General features: G+C 40.8%; 1 protein-coding gene across 3 annotated transcripts in view; it reads right to left on the bottom strand.

Annotated features, from left to right (window-relative positions):
- Positions 1 to 16,720, bottom strand: part of taf1b (TATA box binding protein (Tbp)-associated factor, RNA polymerase I, B) — a 214,384-nt gene that overhangs the window by 26,115 nt on the left and 171,549 nt on the right. For all 3 annotated transcript variants that reach the window (XM_060853374.1, XM_060853380.1, XM_060853365.1), the window contains exons 8-9: positions 15,993 to 16,092; positions 9,904 to 10,051 (exon numbers count right to left, since the gene is read on the bottom strand). In XM_060853374.1, the coding sequence (XP_060709357.1) occupies positions 9,904 to 10,051; positions 15,993 to 16,092 (248 nt within the window). The remainder of the gene's footprint in view (positions 1 to 9,903; positions 10,052 to 15,992; positions 16,093 to 16,720) is intronic.

Raw genomic sequence — 16,720 nt, 5'->3', positions numbered from 1 at the left:
AGAGAAATTGGTTATTTGGTGCAAATTTTCCCTTGTCTCTATCAATGAAAAAACCCGCATTAAAAAAAAACTCTTGTTCAATCAGGTGGATTTTTTTTTAAGAAGAATGATCTAATCTGACCAATAGCTATTTGTGAATAACATTTCTAGCCCCTGAAAACAATTTTATATTTGTGAAGCAATAAGTTTCATCATTAAGAATAAGCACTAGGTTTAATTAAATTTTTAAATGCTATCTTAGAAGCTTTCTACCTTCACACCATGTTTACTTCCTCATCTTTGAATTACGTAAATGTTTAAAAAGAGATTATATTTTAGTGCTTTGCATTTCCTGATTGGTTTCTTTAATAATTCATTAATGTAATTGGCTGCTGGCATCCCGACAGTTTTATATGGAATCAAAGCACAGAAACAGACCCTTCAGTCCAACTTGTCCATGCTGATCAGATAGCCTAAATAAATCTAGTCCCATATGCCAGCTTTTAACCTATATTCCTCTAAACCCTTCCTATTTATATACCCACCAAGTTGCGTTTTAAATGTTGTAATTCCACCAGCCTCCACCACTTCTTCTGGCAGACCACTACATGCATGCACCACCCGCTATATTAAAAAGTAGCCCCTTAGGTCCACTTTAAATCTACGGTAGGAATATTTTTTCCACATTCTTTCAAGGGATGTGAGTGCCATTGCCAGGACCATTACTTATTGCCCATCCCTAATTGCCTTTGAACTGAGCGACTTGCTAGATCATTTCAGAGGGCAGTTAAGAGTTAACCACATCGCTGTGGGTCTAGAGTCACATGTGAGCCACACCAGGTAAGGATTTTCTTCCCTCAAGGAAATTAAGTGAATAAGATGGATCTCATAACAATCAATGATAATCGTTACGATCACCATTGCAAAGCAGTTTTATATTCCAGGTTGTATTCAAATTTCGCCAGCTACCATGGTGTGATCTAGAGCTATTTCACCAGAACATTAAACAGTTTTTAAAAAAAAATTGTTCATGGGATGTGGTCTTCGGTGGCTTGGCCAGTGTTTATGGCCAATCCCCTATTTTAACCTGGAACAGGTAGTGATTTTAAACTACTGCAATTCTTGTGTCATAGATTCACTGTGCAGAAGGAAGTGCGTTCCGAAATTCTGAACCAGTGACAGTGAAGGAACAGAGATACAGTTCCAAGTCAGGGTGGTGTATACTTGGGAGGGGAGCTTGCACATAGTGGCGTTTCCATGCAACTGGTCCCCTTGTTCTTCTAGGGTGGCAGAAATCACTGGTTTGGAAAGTGCAATCAGCAGAGTCGTGGTGAATTACAGCAGTGCACCTTTTAGGTAAATACATTGATTCCATTGTGCATCAATGGTAAAGGGAGTAAATGCCAAAGGCATTGGATGCAGGCTGTTTTGTCCCAAATGTCATTGGGTTGCTTGAATGCTGTTGGAGTTGCACTCATCTAGGTAAGTGGACAGGCATTGGTGACACTGCAGGCAGGTTTTCACCACAGAATTCCTAGACACTGGCTTGTTCTTGTAACCAGAGTTATATGGCTTGGCCAGTTCAATTTCTATTAAATGGTGACACCCAGAATGCTGGTAAACCTAAAACTGGGTCACTGAAGTAGTGGTCCAGTAGCATTACTAATATAGCACCATCTCCCCCCATCCAGGTGAAGGACCAGAGCTCCGAAAGCTTGTGATTTCAATAAACCTGTTGGACTATAACCGGATGTCATATGACTTCTGACATCTCCATGGAAATCGCTATTTGACTATGCTGCATGGCAAGAGAGATAACTAAAGTTCTGGCCCCAGAGATCAGTGGATTTCTGAGAGGTTTTTCTCGAGGTAAACAGCGGCTGACAGCAAACTCTAACCTGTGGTTTTAACCATTTCATACAAATCCTAATGGAAAGGACATTTAGGAAAGTTGGTATAATAATTAACCCATCTATTTGACTGAAATTACATCTGTTTTGCACAGGATACCTGATAACAGTATTAAGAGGAGGAATAAATTATTGCAGAAGCTGGAATCTATACTGAAAACAACAAATGCTGGAGATCACTGTGGGTCAGATAGCATCCATGGAGAGAGCAAGCTAACATTGAGTACAGATGACTCTACATCAGAGCTGTTGTGAAGTGTGGAGGGGGCAGCATTTATGCTTTCATTTGGGAATAGGGAATGTGTGGAGAGAGAAAGGGTGTGGGTGGGGAGCTGGTGGAGAAAAAATGTTGATAGTTCAGATTAAATGATCGGAATGTGAGAATGGCAGAAGAATGGTGTGTCTACCTGCCAGATTTGAAAGGACAGACAGTCCCATTGAGGTGTGGGGAGGGGGAAAGAGGACACAATAACAGAATGCAATAAGTAAAACCAAAAGACAGGGAAGAACTGGGATATGGTTCACAATTTGAAGGTGTTGAACTCAATATTATGCTCAGAAGTGTAAAGTGCCTAGTCTGAAGCAGAGATGTTGTTCCTCCATTTTGAGCTGTGATTCACTGGAACACTGTAGCACGGTGAGGACAGACATGTGGGTATGTGAGCATGATGCTGTGTTAAAACGACTGGCTACGGGAATGTTGCTGTCACGCTTGCACACGGACTGGAGGTGTTCCACAAAACAGTCACTGAGTTTGTGTTTGGCTTCTCCAATGTAGAGTAGGCCACATTAAGTGTAGCGAGTACAATACACAAGATTGGAGGAGGTCCAGGTGAAATGCTACTTCACCTGGAAAGACTGTTTAGGCCCTTGGGTGGTGAACAGGGAGGAGGTGAAGGGGCAGATGTTGCACCTTCTGCCATTCTCACATTCCGATCACTTAATCTGAACTATTGACGTCTTTTCTCCACCAGCTCCCTACACCCACTACCCCCACAGCACTCCCATACCACCAAACCCCCAACAAACTACAGAGGAACTTCAATCATCTGACCTCCCTCTCTCACTCTATCTCTCTGTTGTTTTCAATATTAAGAACAGCATTGCTTAAGGTAGGTTTAATCTCTTTTGTAAAGTTATGAAGTTTACAAAGAGAGGATACTTTAATGCTAAGTATGCATTTGAAAATACTTCAAAATCTCTTCCCACTGAACTCACCCTCATTCTTGTTACAACCCCTGACTAGGCCAAATTTCTGCTAAAATTTGGCTAAGGACCAGTAACATTTTTCAAAAAAAAGTATACAAAGTTTACTCTCCCAAGTACTAATAAATTAAAGCCAGAGAATATCAGTCTTGAACAAAACAAAATAAGGTTTACTGTATGAATTTACATTTCAACACAATCTTCAATATATAATAAATAATTTATATTCCAATATCAACATACAGTAAATGTGGGCAATATGATAAACTGTGGTTCAACACCCCACAGAGCACTTTGAGTAGCACAAGCAGTTAAGATAAATCCTACAAATCTCCCAGAATCTCCACAGATGTCAGTGACACTGCAGGTCACTAAATCTCATTAAAACTTAACAATAGATTCCAAGTCGTCACTTTTAAATATCTGTCTCTGAAACTCCTTCGAAAGCAGTTCCTGCCTGGACTTTCTTAACAACTGCTCACATCTGATAGTTCAATCTGCTTTTGTAAGACTAAGCTCTTCTGGAGCCTAAAAGTTTCACTTCAGTCCCTTTTCACAGGCACAACTTCAGCTTGACCATAAGTAGCTATGGTCACCAAGCTAGTAACAATTCTGGATTTCTCTGCAGGTCTAAATCATGCTCAGCTGCAATAAGAAAACGCTAGCTGTGATAGGCTACTTTCACCCCACGCACTGTTGTACTGAACCACTAGTGGCGCATAGGCTTCCTCAGAGACCCTCATGGCTTTCAGGACTGTTTTTTTGAGCCAGAGTGCCAATAGGCTTTACCTAATGACTCCCAGAACAGATAAAATCCTAGGACTAGAATCTCTACAGTGTAGAAACAGGCCATTTAGCTCAGCAAGTCCACACTGACCCTCCGAAGAGTTTCCCACCCAGACGCATTCCCCTACCCCATGGGCAATTTAGTACAGCCAACCCATCTAACCTGCACAACTTTGGACTGTGGGAGGAAACCGGACCACCCAGAGGAAAACGGCTGAGGATCCTGGGATAGTATTCATTACAGTTTAGAAGGTTGAGGGGAGATCTAACAGAAACCTACAAGATAATGCATAGCGTAAAAAGGATGGACGCTGGGAATTTGTTTCCATCAGGCGGGGATACTAGGACATTTGGGCACAGTCTTAGAATTAGAGGGGGTCAATTTAAAACACAAATGAAGAGACATTTCTTCAGCCAGAGAGTGGTGGGCCTGTGGAATTTATTGCCTCAGAGCACAGTGGAGACTGGGATGTTAAATGTCTTCAAAGCAGAGATTGATAAATTCTTAACCTCGCAAAGAATTAAGGAAGACGGGGAGAGTGCGGGTAAGTAGCATTGAAATGTCCATCAGCCATGATTGAATGGCGGAGTGAACGCGATGGGCCAAATGGCCTTACTTCCACTTCTGTGTCTTATGATCAAAATGAAACATGCGCAACTTAAAAAAACCATATTCTGCAAAGAAATATGGGGCTAAACTGGAGTATCAGCTGTGTTACCAGCCAGACAAAATGACAATTTAGTTTGCTGTGGTCTCTGCTCACAACAATCTCTTTTCTACATTGAAGAGACTAAACAATCCCTGGGTGACTAATTCATGGAACATTTCAAGTTTCCAGGTGCCCATAATTTTAGCTCTCTGTCCCTCTTACTCTCACCTGTCCCCACCTCCTGAAATGTTTCAGTGGAGCTCAATCGAAATTCGAATAATAGAATTTCAACTTTCGATTTAGATGGAGGACGGGAAAAATTTCTGGTTGTAACAGGCTGCTCCTTTTTTGAGGTATTTTAGGTGTTGGAGGTGATTTCCTCGAATTCCAGGAGCAGCAATTACTGTTTTATATGCTGTTGCATTGTTTTGGAATTTTGGAAAAAAAAAGTCAAAACAACAGCAGTTTTAAAGGGAGAAGAGCAGACAAAGGAAGCATATGGTGAGGACAGTGCAGGAGAAAGAGAGAGACAACCTGCACAGTTACTGCCTTTGCTGTTTGAATTCGTGTATCACTGGACATCGGAGTGCATCTGGGAAAATTAACAAACAGTGAAATTCACAACTAATCTCGGAGGAACTGTTGGGCGAAGTTCACAGGACAGAATCAGATAAGTTAATTGTTGTTTTAAGTCTGTCCAAGAGAAAGGCTGCAGTAGTGGGTACAATGGATTCTTTCTTGATTATATGTTTTTAAAGATAAGTCTCTTGATTAAACTTAAAATATAAGCATAGCTATTAATTTAACCTGTGGCAGTGTTTGTAGAGGAATAAGACAGTGTTATTTTCTGGGTCTGTAGATTGTGAAGGAGCAAAAATGGCCTTTGCAGTGATATGTACTTCTTGTCAGATGTGGGAGTTTAAAGAGAGTTTAAGGGTTACTGTGGATTATATCTGCCATAAATGCTGTTGGATGTGAATCTTATCAGATCGAGTGGATCGGTTGGAGGGACAGATAGAAGCGATAAGGAATTTGCAACAGCAACAGTATGTGATGGATGGCAGTTATAGAAAGGGGGGAAAGTCTCAGATATAATCACATAGATGGGTTAACTCCAGGAAGGGTAAGAGAGGTAGGCAGCTAGGGCAGGAGTCTTTTGTGGATATACCCATTTCAAACAGGTATGCTATTTTGGAAAATGTTGGGGGTGATGGATTATCAGGGGAACGTGGCACAAACAGCCACGTTTCTGGTATTGAGACTGGCTCTAATGCAACGAGGGGTATGTCGGCTTCCCAGAGATCAATTGTGTAAGGGGATTCTGTAGTCAGAGGTACAGACAGACGTTTCTGTGGCCAGCAGAGAAAAAGCAGAATGGTCGTTGTTTCCCTGGTGCCAGGATCAAGGATGTCTCAGAGAGGGTGCAGAATGTTCTCACGGGGGAGAGGGGCCAGCAGGAGGTTATTGTCCACATTGGAACCAATGACATTGGAGGGGAAAAGGTTGAGACAGTGAAGGGAGATTACAGAGAGTTAGGTAGAAATTTAAAAAGGAAGTCCTCAAGGGTAGTATATCTGGATTATTCCCAGTGCTAGGAGATAGTGAGGGCAGCAATAGGAGGATAGAGCAGATGAATGTATGGCTGAGGAGCTGGTGTATGGGAGAAGGATTCACATTTTTGGATCATTGGAATCTCTTTTGGGGTAGAAGTGACCTGTACAAGAAGGACAGATTGCACCTAAACTGGAAGGGCACTAATATACTGGCAGGGAAATTTGCTATAACTGCTTGGGAGGATTGAAACTAGTAAGGTGGGTGGGTGGGAAATGGGACACAATGGGACCCAGGGAGATAGTGAGGGAAGAGATCGATCTGAGATGGGTACAGCTGAGAACAGAAGCGAGTCAAACAGTCGGGGCAAACAGGGACAAGGTAGGACTAATAAATTAAACTGCATTTATTTCAATGCAAGAGGCCTAACAGGGAAGGCAGATGAACCCAGGGCATGGTTAGGAACATGGGATATCATAGCAATTACGGAAACATGGCTCAGGAATGGGCAGGACTGGCAGCTGAATGTTCCAAGATACAAATGCTACAGGAAGGATAGAAAGGGAGGCAAAAGAGGAGGGGGCGTGGCATTTCTGATAAGAGATAGCATTACAGCTGTGCTAAGGGAGGATATTCCTGGAAATACATCGAGGGAAGCTAATTGGGAGGAATTGAGAAATAAGAAAGGGATGATCACCTTATTGGGATTGTATTATAGACTCCCCAATAGTCAGAGGGAAATTGAGAAACACACTTGTCAGGAGATCTCAGCTATCTGTAAGAATAATATGGTGGTTATGGTAGGGGATGTTAACTTTCCAAACATCGACTGGAACTGCCATAGTGTTAAAGGGTTAGACGGAGAAGAATTTCTTCAGTGTGTACAAGACAATTTTCTGATTCAGTATGTGGATGTACCTACTAGAGAAGGTGCAAAACTTGACCTACTCTTGGGAAATGAGGTGTCAGTGGGGGAACACTTTGGTGCCAACGACCATAATTCTATTCGCTTTAAAATAGTGATGGAAAAGGATAGACCAGATCTAAAAGTTGAAGTTCTAAATTGGAGAAAGGCCAATTTTGACAGTATTAGGCAAGAACTTTCAAAAGCTGATTGGAGGCAGATGTTGGCAGGTAAAGGGACGGCTGGAAAATGGGAAACCTTCAGAAATGAGATAACAAGAATCTGGAGAAAGTATACTCCTGTCAGGGTGAAAGGAAAGGCTGGTAGGTATAGAGAATGCTGGATGACTAAAGAAATTGAGGGTTTGGTTAAGAAAAAGAAGGAAGCATATGTCAGTTACAGACAGGATAGATCGAGTGAATCCTTAGAAGAGTATAAAGGCAGTAGGAGTATACTTAAGAGGGAAATCAGGAGGGCAAAACGGGGACATGTGATAGCTTTGGCAAATAGAATTAAGGAGTATTCAAAGGGTTTTTACAAATATATTAAGGACAAAAGGGTAACTAGGGAGAGAATAGGGCCCCTCAAAGATCAGCTAGCGGCCTTTGTGTGGAGCCACAGAAAATGGGGGGAGATACTAAATGAATATTTTGCATCAGTATTTACTGTGGAAAAGGATATGGAAGATATAGACTGTAGGGAAATAGATGGTGACATCTTGCAAAATGTCCAGATTACAGAGGAGTAAGTGCTGGATGTCTTGAAACGGTTAAAGGTGGATAAATCCCCAGGAAAAGATCAGGTGTATCCAAGAACTTTGTGGGAAGCTAGGGAAGTGATTGCTGGGCCTCTTGCTGAGATATTTATATCATCGATAGGCACAGGTGAAGTGCTAGAAGACTGGAGGTTGGCAAACGTGGTGCCACGGTTTAAGAAGGGCGGTAAGGACAAGCTGGGGAACTATAGACCAGTGAGCCTGACCTCGGTGGTGGGCAAGCTGTTGGAGGGAATCCTGAGGGACAGGGTGTACATGTATTTGGAAAGGCAAAGACTGATTCAGGATAGTCAACATGGCTTTGTGCATGGAAAATCATATCTCACAAACTTGATTGAGTTTTCTGAAGAAGTAACAAAGATGATTGATGAGGGCAGAGCAGTAGGTGTGATCTATATGGACTTCAGTAAGGCGTTCGACAAGGTCCCCCATCGGAGACTGATTAGCAAAGTTAGATCTCATGGAATACAGGGAGAACTAGCCATTTGGATACAGAACTGGCTCAAAGGTAGAAGACAGAGGGTGGTGGTGGAGGGTTCTTTTTCAGACTGGAGGCCTGTGACCAGTGGAGTGCCACAAGGATCGCTGCTGGGTCCTCTACTTTTTGTCACTTAAATAAATGATTTGGATGCGAGCATAAGAGGTACAGTTAGTAAGTTTGCAGATGACACCAAAATTGGAGGTGTAGTGGACAGCGAAGAGGGTTACCTCAAATTACAACAGGATTGACCAGATAGGCTAATGGGCTGAGAAGTGGCAGATGGAGTTTAATTCAGATAAATGCGAGGTGCTGCATTTTGGGAAAGCAAATCTTCGCAGGACTTATACACTTAATGGTAAGGTCCTAGGAAGTGTTGCTGAACAAAGGGACCTTGGAGTGCAGGTTCATAGCTCCTTGACAGTGGAGTCGCTGGTAGATAGGATATTGAAGAAGGATATTGAGTACAGGAGTTGAGAGGTCATGTTGCGGCTATACAGGACATTGGTTTGGCCTCTGTTGAAATATTGCTTGCAATTCTGGTCTCCTTCCTATCGGAAAGATGTTGTGAAACTTGAAAGGGTTCAGAAAAGATTTACAAGGATGTTGTCAAAGTTGGAGGATCTGAGCTACAGGGAGAGGCTGAACAGGCTGGGGCTGTTTTCCCTGGAGCGTCGGAGGCTGAGGGGTGACTTTATAGAGGTTTACAAAATTATGAGGGGCATGGATAGGATAAATAGGCAAAGTCTTTTCCCTGGAATTGGGGAGTCCAGAAGTAGAGGGTATATGTTTAGGATGAGAGGGGAAAGATATAAAAGAGACCTAAGGGGCAAGTGTTTCACGCAGAGGGTGGTATGTGCATGGAATGAGCTGCCAGAGGATGTGGTGGAGGCTGGTATAATTGCAACATTTAAGAAGCATTTGGATGGGTACATGAATAGGAAGGGTTTGGCGGGATATGGGCCGGGTGCTGGCAGGTGGGACTAGATTGGGTTGGGATAACTGGTCGGCATGGATAGGTTGGACCGAAGGGTCTGTTTCCATGCTGTACATCTCTATGACTGTATGAACAGTGGATTCAACAATTTCAACAACTACTACACGTTTGGTAAAGATTCTGCTATTGCCATTTATACTCCCTCTAGATCCATTGTTTGAGCATTATTTGCTTATCAGCATCTATTTTATATCTTTTCCTTCTATTCTGCTTTCCACCCTTTTGAAGATCTTCCCTGGTCTTTCCTGCTATCCATGGTTAAGACTTGTCATTGTGCTGTGTTTTCCAATTCTGATGCAAAGTTATCAATCCAAAGGCTTAAACATTGTTTCTCACTCTGCAGATACAGCCTGTTTTACTGAGTATTTCAAGCACCTTTTGGTTTTAATTTGATTTGAGATTTCCCACATGGACAGTATTTTATTTCTATGCTCCCGACAGAGATGCGAACTGGCAGGTCTTGAAGCTGATATTTGAAGTATTACTTCTCAACTAACAGTCTTCTTGGGAAGAACAAAGAAACTTTGCAAAACCTCTTCCTTTAAACAAAACATAAAACTGATGATGGATTTGTGTCAGGGGTTGAGGGCGGGGACAAGATCAGGAAGAGAAGTACTTTGCTTTGGTAATCTTTCTACTATTTCATATTTGTTTTGGAGACATCTACCTGGTAAGTTAGCTTCCATCAAGAGCTTGATACAAAGCACATCTGGATGGAGAAAACATTTCTCAGTTATTTCAGGAAATCGAGGCATTTCCAGAAACACAGCAAGTTGATGCACCTTCCCTTGAATTTCTTCATAGGATGGAATGGACTGAAAACAGATCAGCATAGATGGAGAGAAGATTAAGTTAGTGAAATAACAAGTATTCTTCTCACAAAACATCTCAAAGTTCTAAACAGAAGTGAAATCAAAATTAATTCTTGGCATTACTGCCATTATTATTTTATCCACACAAAATCATACTGAAATGTTCACCAGATGAAAACAGCAATGAAGCTCACATTCATCAAGATAGATTTTCAAAATAATCACATGATTTTGTTCATTCTGTTGAATTTAACTCCTAGAGAAATAACATTTTTGAACATAACATTTCACCTCAGCTTGGACATAGGAAATGACAGGGACACAAAGATGGAGAAAATGCAGGAGATAATAGAGCCAGTGCAGACACCCTGGGCCAAAGGACTCCAAGGCACTGTAATAATTCTGAGATTCTAGATGGCTACTGTGGAATGGAAATCTGTGTATCAACGCTCCTGAGATGGTGGTGAAGAAACATTGTAAATGCAGCAGAGGGAAAATCAGATGAGAATTCTTGTTGTTGGAAGCAGGAAGATGTATCATGTGTTGCTATACCAAACACCTTCAACTTGCATTTGAGGAAAACTACAGCCATTACAAGATTACCTTTTTGGAAAGGAGGGTTCATCAACCTGTTCAGACATTTTATGACACACTCTCATGGCCATCACATCCTGAAAGCAAACTTCTTGGCCCAGAGACAAGGACACTATCACAGCACCATCAGACCTGGTGATTATTTTTCTAAAATCAGCTAGTTTTGCACATTATTACACACATCTGTGGCCAGACTTTCTGGCCCAGAGGTAGACACATCATCACTGCCCTGAAGACCCCAATAATTCTCCTTTCCATTCTTAATTGGACAAGAACTGTTTAGGTAGCACCTGGTCTTCCGCCAGACCATAAAAACTATGTGACTGGCACCCAGTGAACCTGTTCAAATGTTTATTGCAAACTATAACCAGGTCGGGTCAACCAGAAGCTCACATCTCATTTGAGCTACCCTTGATTCCCTGCGCGTAGTCAGAACAAGCATCATGTCAGGAGGCTCTGTATGGTTCAGACCATGTAGTGAACTTCAATCGAAACCCTAACAACAAACGGTGTCAATCTTTTCCAGCCTGCTCTTCTGCCATTCAACACATTCCAGAGTATGGCCAGCCTGGCGTCCTCACAATGCCGCCCCAAAAACAGAATGATGAAAAGTAGGACATGGAACTGCAATTTTCATATCTATAACCCCAATAAGTGATGAGCAGAATGATAGCTCCTGACTATTAAATGCTTGGAAAGCAAACTGGTGTCCTTGCTAAATTTTTAAAAATGTCCTATTTGCTTATGGCCAGAATATTATTAATATGGAGTGAACGGAGTCAGCAGTTGGTTAAACTGAACACAGTTCATTATCCTTTTAATGGTTGTATATTACAAGAAATAGCAGAAATGGATTCTACAAACCAGAACATGACCAACATGGAATGAAAAATCAATCTGATCATTGAATCAGCATTTGTACTTTCAAACCATGCACCAATAGACGAAGACTGAGAATCCTTTATTTTTCCCAATTATATGGTACACCCACGCAGTTATATGAAATAACATTTCTATTGTTCAATGCTTTATTTGTCCTCGGCTGTTTTAATAAAAAGAACTACTTGTGGCAAGCACAGCAAGTGTTGTTAGTTACTTTAAGGGTTAAACAGTCTGGCTACATTAAGTCTGAAAGGCTTGGCATTGGTGCAAAAGATTAACTCACAACCACATAAACACCGAGTTAGACTGGAATTATAACCTCAGATTTAATTTCAATTAGGTATCTTTCCTTGAATACTGATCTTCTGTTCTCATTATTTTTCAACATTCATCATGATAAAGTCACTTTCTTTCTATTGATTTTCCTCCATATTTCCTGAGCAACTTTCCTGACACACCTTACTGAAGTAGCATAGTCAGCTATGATCAATACAAAAATTGACTATGCTTCTTTCAAAAGTATTTCAGGGAAGGTATTAGTAGGACAATCTTCAAAGTTAGATTAAATTCCCTACAGTACTCAAACAGCCCCTTCGGCCCAAGTCCACACTGAGGCTCTGAAGAGTAACCCACCCAGACCCATTCCCCTACCCTACCCTATTCCTGACTAGGGCACCCAACATGGGCAATTTAATATGGCCAATTTACCTGACCCGTACATCTTTGGGAGCACCGGAGGAAACCCGGGTGAATGTGCAAACTCCACACAGACAATTGCCCAAGGCTAGAATCGAACCCGGGTCCCTGGTGCTGTGAGGCAGCAGTGCTAACCACTGAGCGACCATGCCGCCCCATTAAGGGTTTGAAATAAGAGGAACATATGAACCCAAGCACAAAATCAGTTTACGAACATGTAAGAAATTCAGGGAAAAATGGCTTTGCAGACTCGAGCAATATTCGCTGGGGTAGCTATCTTCCAGACAGAGCCAGGGTAACTAAAATGAGCTATTTAATTCCAGTACAAAATATACTCCATTAAACCTGGAGGTACCAAAGGATTTGCACAGTGTCATCTTTGACTGGGCAATACATGCTATAATGGCATTCGTTTATAATGACTCTGTGTTGTCATAGTTGAGAAATGACAAATGTGCAAAACTTGCAGTAATTCACAAAATGGGAAGCGAATTGGCCCAATCAGAAAATATATGAAGTGGAATCACCTAATTGGCTGTGAAGAATGGTTCTTGATACCTTGAATTAAAACTACTCTATTGCAGAATTATTCTTTAAACTGTAATACTCCTGTAGTTGATTAATGGAATCAGATACCATCCTCTCTTTTAGGACTCAACCCCATCCTGCTTTTTCCTCTGCTGCATCCCGGTGGAAATAAAATAATCAAGATGAAAAATGATGCACATGCTCAGTCTGTTTGGCGAAGGAGCAGAGATTACTAAGAAAGTACATTTTTTTGATGTTGCCCTTTGTTATATTATTGATTTTGAGAAAAAGCTAGGAGTAAACAACAAAACTGAAATAAAATTAACATCTTAGAGAAACCCAATAGGTCTGGTAGCATCTGTGGAGAAAGAACCACAGATTTTTGATTCCAGCCTGTCTGTGTGGAGTCTGCACATTCTCCCTGTGTCTGCCCTGGTTTCCTCCTGGTGCTCCAGTTTCCTTCCAAAGATGTGCAGGTCAGGTGAATTGGCCGTGCTAAATTGCCCATAGTGTTAGGTACCCTAGTCACGGTTAGGAGGGTTGGGGAATGGGTCTGGGTGGGTTACTCTTCAGAGGGTCGATGTGGACTTGTTGGGCTGAAGGGGCTGTTTGCATACTGTAGGGAATCTAATCTAACTTTGAAAATTGTTCTACTGATGCCTTCCCTGAAATACTTTTGAAAGAAGCATAGTCATTTTTGTTTTTATCATGAGTACTTCAGAACTAGTCATTCAGTAACTGAAATACTACTACTTATTCCAAAACAACAACATTCAATTGAGTAAAACTAAATTCACATACAGTGAAATTACTATGAGCCAAACTAAGGTAACCTGAAATTCTGGTTGTATTGAAGTTGTCAGCCATTCAGCCAGAAGGGCAAATCCTTTTGAATGAAGCCTGTGATAAACTGAGTTCCAGACTCCAAAACTCTCAAATGCTTTGGGATTTCAGACAATAGCCTGGAAACACTGAAAGTACGTTAGACTGCACTGACAACATGGTAGGCTGTATTGCAGTTGTCTGGAGGCTGCATACGAAGCAGAAAAAGAGTCCTGACGTTTTCCACACCTAACTCTCAATGTTTTGCCAAGTGCTTGACTGTACAAGATCAGGCCATTGAAAGGTAAGCACTGAAATATAGTCAGTATAAAGTCTTTACTGTATAGTTTTTTTTCTATGTTTTGATTTCAGAATTATTTTGACACAGACTACATTTGAGGCCAAATTGGGTTAACATAGGAGCCTCCAGGACTATGTCCAAACTTTAGTTACCACAAATCTGTGGGAAGATCTCCTGCAACTCATCATGATTTCATTTTGAATACTCCCACGTAATTACACATCAGCCTCATATTTAAACAAAATGTTAATTTTGCTTCCTCACTAATTGCTTCCCACTTCCATCAAACTTATTGACTCCTTGTTAAGAATAGAATAAAGACTCATGCATAGAAAATACCCTGAAGCAACTTGCAAGGAGCCATTACTTATACAAGAGATACTCGGCACCTTATTGTAGGGAAAGGAAAGAAGGCAAATATAACATCTTGGAGCCTGAAAATGTTTTATGTCAGAAGTTAAATGTAAGGACTATCAACAGGGATTATTGGATAACAACCAGGAGCAGGAAAAATGGCAAAATCTTTGCTCTTTAACCTGGAGGCACAAAGTTCAATTGCACAATTTTTAAAATCTCCAGTTGAGATCTGCTAAGCACAGACATTGACACTTTCCCATTTTGTTATTTCTGAGATAAACTATTCACAGTATCCTAAAACTAAAACATTCTTAAACTAATATTGTATACTGACCCTACAATAATCAAAGCTGCGATTATTTATTTACAGAATATTCCACTTTTAGAAATTGCTTCAGAGCAGTATTTAATAAAGCTTATGAACTGATGTGTCATGAAATACTTGTCAGGTATCAAGTAGATTCTCTAGAATGAGAACCTGACACACTGCTGTTCTTGTCTGACTTGTGGAAAAATCTTTGCAGAAAATCGACAGGATGGGATCTATTATAATGAGTAATTCACAAATGTGATAATTGACATTAAAACTTTCAACTGTTAATATTATTTGGGATTTTGATTTTAAAGCGTTCAATATAATAAAGAGAATCTTGAGATTTTTAAATGAAATGATAATTTATTTAGTTGAAAATGAATGGTTCTTCTTGAGTTCTTTACCAAATGCAAGGTTCAACCCATAACACCGCTAAGAGATATATTTTGAACAATGTACTACTTTGACAATATCCCCCTGCATTAGAGAATCACAAAATGATACAGCACATCAGACAAGCCATTCTACCGGTTGTCAATAAAAAAAGACTGCTCATCCCACTCTTCTGCACTTTCTGTAGCCTTGCTAATTTTCTCCAATCAGATATTAATCCATTTCTCAATTCAGCCTCTCATAAATGTTGCAAGACAGGAGGCAGCCCATCAACCTGTTGCATCTGCACTGGCTCTCCAACCCCACCCCCCAACTTCCAACAGCAGCACACGTTCTCATTTTTCAGATAACAATCTGAATCCCCTCTTGAATGCCTTTATTGAATCTGCTGTCATCACACACTCACATTTCAGATTGCACTTGCTGTAGAAAAATGATTTTCCACAAGTCAAATCATGTTACATCATTGTTCTCAGGGTCTTGATCTTTCTAACAATTGAACAGATTCCTACTTGCCTAACTGACTAGGTCCATCACCAACAACAAATATCCTGAGTCGTAATGAATGTTACGAATTAATTTATTCTTTTTAAAAATCCATTTAACTTGCATCATCCCATCAAACTGGAGAGGTGCTGAAGTCATCACCATCCAGAAACTGGGGAAACCTGCTGCTGGCCTAGTTAGTTATCTACGCTGCAAATGTGTTGCTGGTCAAAGCACAGCAGGCCAGGCAGCATCTCAGGAATAGAGAATTCGACGTTTCGAGCATAAGCCCTTACTCCCATCTCATTTAAGTATTTTGTCAAACTGTTTGAGTGTCTACTTCCAGTCAGGTATTTGCCACTGGTAAGACTGCACTGTCCAATTTGGATTTAGACTCTTAAAGTTGCAACATGTCATAGGCAAAAATAAGTTAACCCCACATGACTTCAAATACCTTTGTCAAATCTCCTCTTAGTCTTCCTTTGTCCAGTTTCTACAATTATATTGTATTATTAGTTATAATAATTAGACTGATAGCATAAATTACTTTTAGTTCAAATACAAGTCTTTACCTGTACTTGAAAGATATGGATATCGGGTCCATACAGTTTCATTTCTTCTGGAAAATACTGGAAGGCGTTCAGATATGGTATCTGTTGTTCTGAAACAAACCTATTTCAAACAAATGTTATATCTTTTAAGAAAATTAACTGATTAGATTACAGAATACAGTAGAAGTTGCATTCCCCAATACATATTTAAAATGAGGGGCAAACCTAGAGAAATACATAAATACATTCAACTAAAGTGATGCCACTGTTTAAGGAAGGTGGTAAGGACAAACCAGGGAACTATAGACCAGTGAGCCTGACGTTGGCGGTGGGCAAGTTGTTGAAGGGAATCCAGAGGGACAGGATGTACATATATTTGGAAAGGCAAGAACTGATTCAGGATAGTCAACATGGCTTTGTGTGTGGGAAATCATAGCTCACAAACTTGATTGAGTTTTTTGAAGTAACAAAGAAGATTGATGAGGGCAGAAATGTGGATATGATCTATATGGACTCAGTAAGGCATTCGGCAAGGTTTCCCATGGGAGACGGGTTAGCAAGATTAGATCTCTTAGAATACAGGGAGAACTAGCCATTTGGATACAGAACTAGCCCAAAGGTAGAAGACAGAAGGTAGTGGTGGAGGGTTGTTTTACAGAGTGGAGGCCTGTGACCAGTGGAGTGCCACAAGGACAGGTGCTGGGTCCACTACTTTTCATCATTTATATAAATGATTGGATGTGAGCTTC

Source organism: Hemiscyllium ocellatum, chromosome 3, assembly GCF_020745735.1.
Source record: "Hemiscyllium ocellatum isolate sHemOce1 chromosome 3, sHemOce1.pat.X.cur, whole genome shotgun sequence".
Taxonomy (NCBI): Eukaryota; Metazoa; Chordata; class Chondrichthyes; order Orectolobiformes; family Hemiscylliidae; genus Hemiscyllium; species Hemiscyllium ocellatum.
Note: the sequence above shows the minus strand (reverse complement) of the source record. Positions and strands in the feature narration are given on the sequence as shown.